This window comes from Bison bison, unplaced genomic scaffold (assembly GCF_000754665.1).
Source record: "Bison bison bison isolate TAMUID 2011002044 unplaced genomic scaffold, Bison_UMD1.0 scf7180017851384, whole genome shotgun sequence".
Classification (NCBI taxonomy): Eukaryota; Metazoa; Chordata; class Mammalia; order Artiodactyla; family Bovidae; genus Bison; species Bison bison.
In genome coordinates, this window is record NW_011481957.1 from 18,039 (window position 1) to 19,678 (window position 1,640).

At 42.9% G+C, this 1,640-nt stretch overlaps 1 protein-coding gene across 1 annotated transcript in view; it reads left to right on the plus strand.

Annotated features, from left to right (window-relative positions):
• The window catches only part of HEPH (hephaestin), a gene marked incomplete at its 5' end in the record, with an annotated part of 17,753 nt that extends 17,233 nt beyond the window's left edge, over positions 1-520 (plus strand). The window contains one exon of the mRNA XM_010850619.1: positions 243-520. Within this exon, the coding sequence (XP_010848921.1) occupies positions 243-481 (239 nt within the window). The remainder of the gene's footprint in view (positions 1-242) is intronic.
• Positions 521-1,640: the final 1,120 nt, after the last annotated feature.

Here is a 1,640-nt window from a genome sequence, read left to right on the forward strand (position 1 = left end):
GAAATATGGTGGAGGAGGGTCAGGATGTAAAACCAGAAAGGTCATTCGAGCCCTCATCCCAACGAGACAGAGCATCATAAGTAGAATTAATGTGGCTTAGAGAACAAGGTAGAGGAGTTGAGAATGACTCAGAAATTTCAAGTTGTGGGAAACCTTAGTACAGTGCTGATGCCACACTGCTGGCTGGTGTCTGAGTAATCTGTTCTCATCTTCCCATTTTGTCTTGTGTTTCTGTTTTCCAGCCATTAATGGGTTTCTGTTCTCTAATCTGCCCAAGCTGGACATGTGCAAGGGTGACACAGTGGCCTGGCACCTGCTTGGCCTGGGCACAGAGACTGATGTGCACGGGGTCACATTCCAGGGCAACACTGTGCAGCTTCAGGGCATGAGGAAGAGTGCAGCCACGCTCTTTCCTCACACCTTTGTTATGGCCATCATGCAGCCTGACAACCCTGGTAAGTGCCTTAGCAGCTGGCCCTAGGCTGAGAAAAATTTTTGAGCATTGGGCCAGATGAGGTGTGGAGCTGTTGAACAGCAAAGAAAAGTCATATTGAGGTACTTGAGAACTTTTCAAAATTGTTGTCTCCTTTTCTCAATGTGTACTCATGTTTTGGTTATTTGGATTCTCTTCTCAGCTGCAGGCAGAATAAAGAGCTGAGGAAGTTCTTTTCTGGAATGACAAGAGGAAAATAGAGATGCTGCCCAGTATTAGGGCAATTCCTGCATAGGCAGAGAATGGACTTGGCCACGTAGCCCCATGGCCATGTAGAGATTCTATAGATATAAGCCCTGCATTGAAGAAAAGATCAATGAAATATACCTATAAGTGCTTCCAACTCTGATATTCTGTGAAGATTTTTGCAACCTTCTGGTAGGAGCAGGGTGGCATGTTCTGTAACAGTTTTAGCCTAGGAATCAGAACACAGGAACTTCTAGTCCAGGGTCTTTCATTAACTTGCTGTCTTACAATTTGTCTAGTCACTTCCCCTCTCTGTGGCTAGATTTCTTTCTTCTTTTCTTTTTTGTTCATTTCTCCTCCTCTCTCCCTCTCTTTCGTTCTTCTCTCTCTTTCTCCATCCCTCCTTCATTCCCCCTCCTCCTCCCTCTCCTTATCTTTCTTTCATAATTAAATTTGACTATAATGTTTTTTCAGATTCCATCTTTGTGTGACATTTCCTAACTTGGCAGAACGTTTTCTCTGCAGTTGCTAGGATGTATTATTTTTTCCAGGCAAAAGGTGACAGTAGTGTTTGTAAGAAATATCTGTCAGTTCCGTGCAGTTCTCACTAAACTTTTAGTTCTATAAATTCCATTCATATTTGAGGAAAAATCCTTAAACAAAACAAGTTTCCTTGACAACTTAATAATTTCATCCTGGCATTGGATTTGACACACACTTGACATGAAGCAGGCCTCCACAGACTTCTTGGGTCCTCATTTCTGCCCATCTACCTAGGATACTTTGGTCAAGGAGAGTTGATGTCAGCAAATTAGAAACAGCAATTAATGGGGCTGAAAAGACCAACAGATGAATGCTTGTAGTGAGCGCTGGGGTGGGGGAAGTTCTGAAAAAAAAAAAAAAGACTCTTCTCTCTAGCTATGGTCCGAAAGCCAAACCCTAGGTTTAATCTCTTTCATAC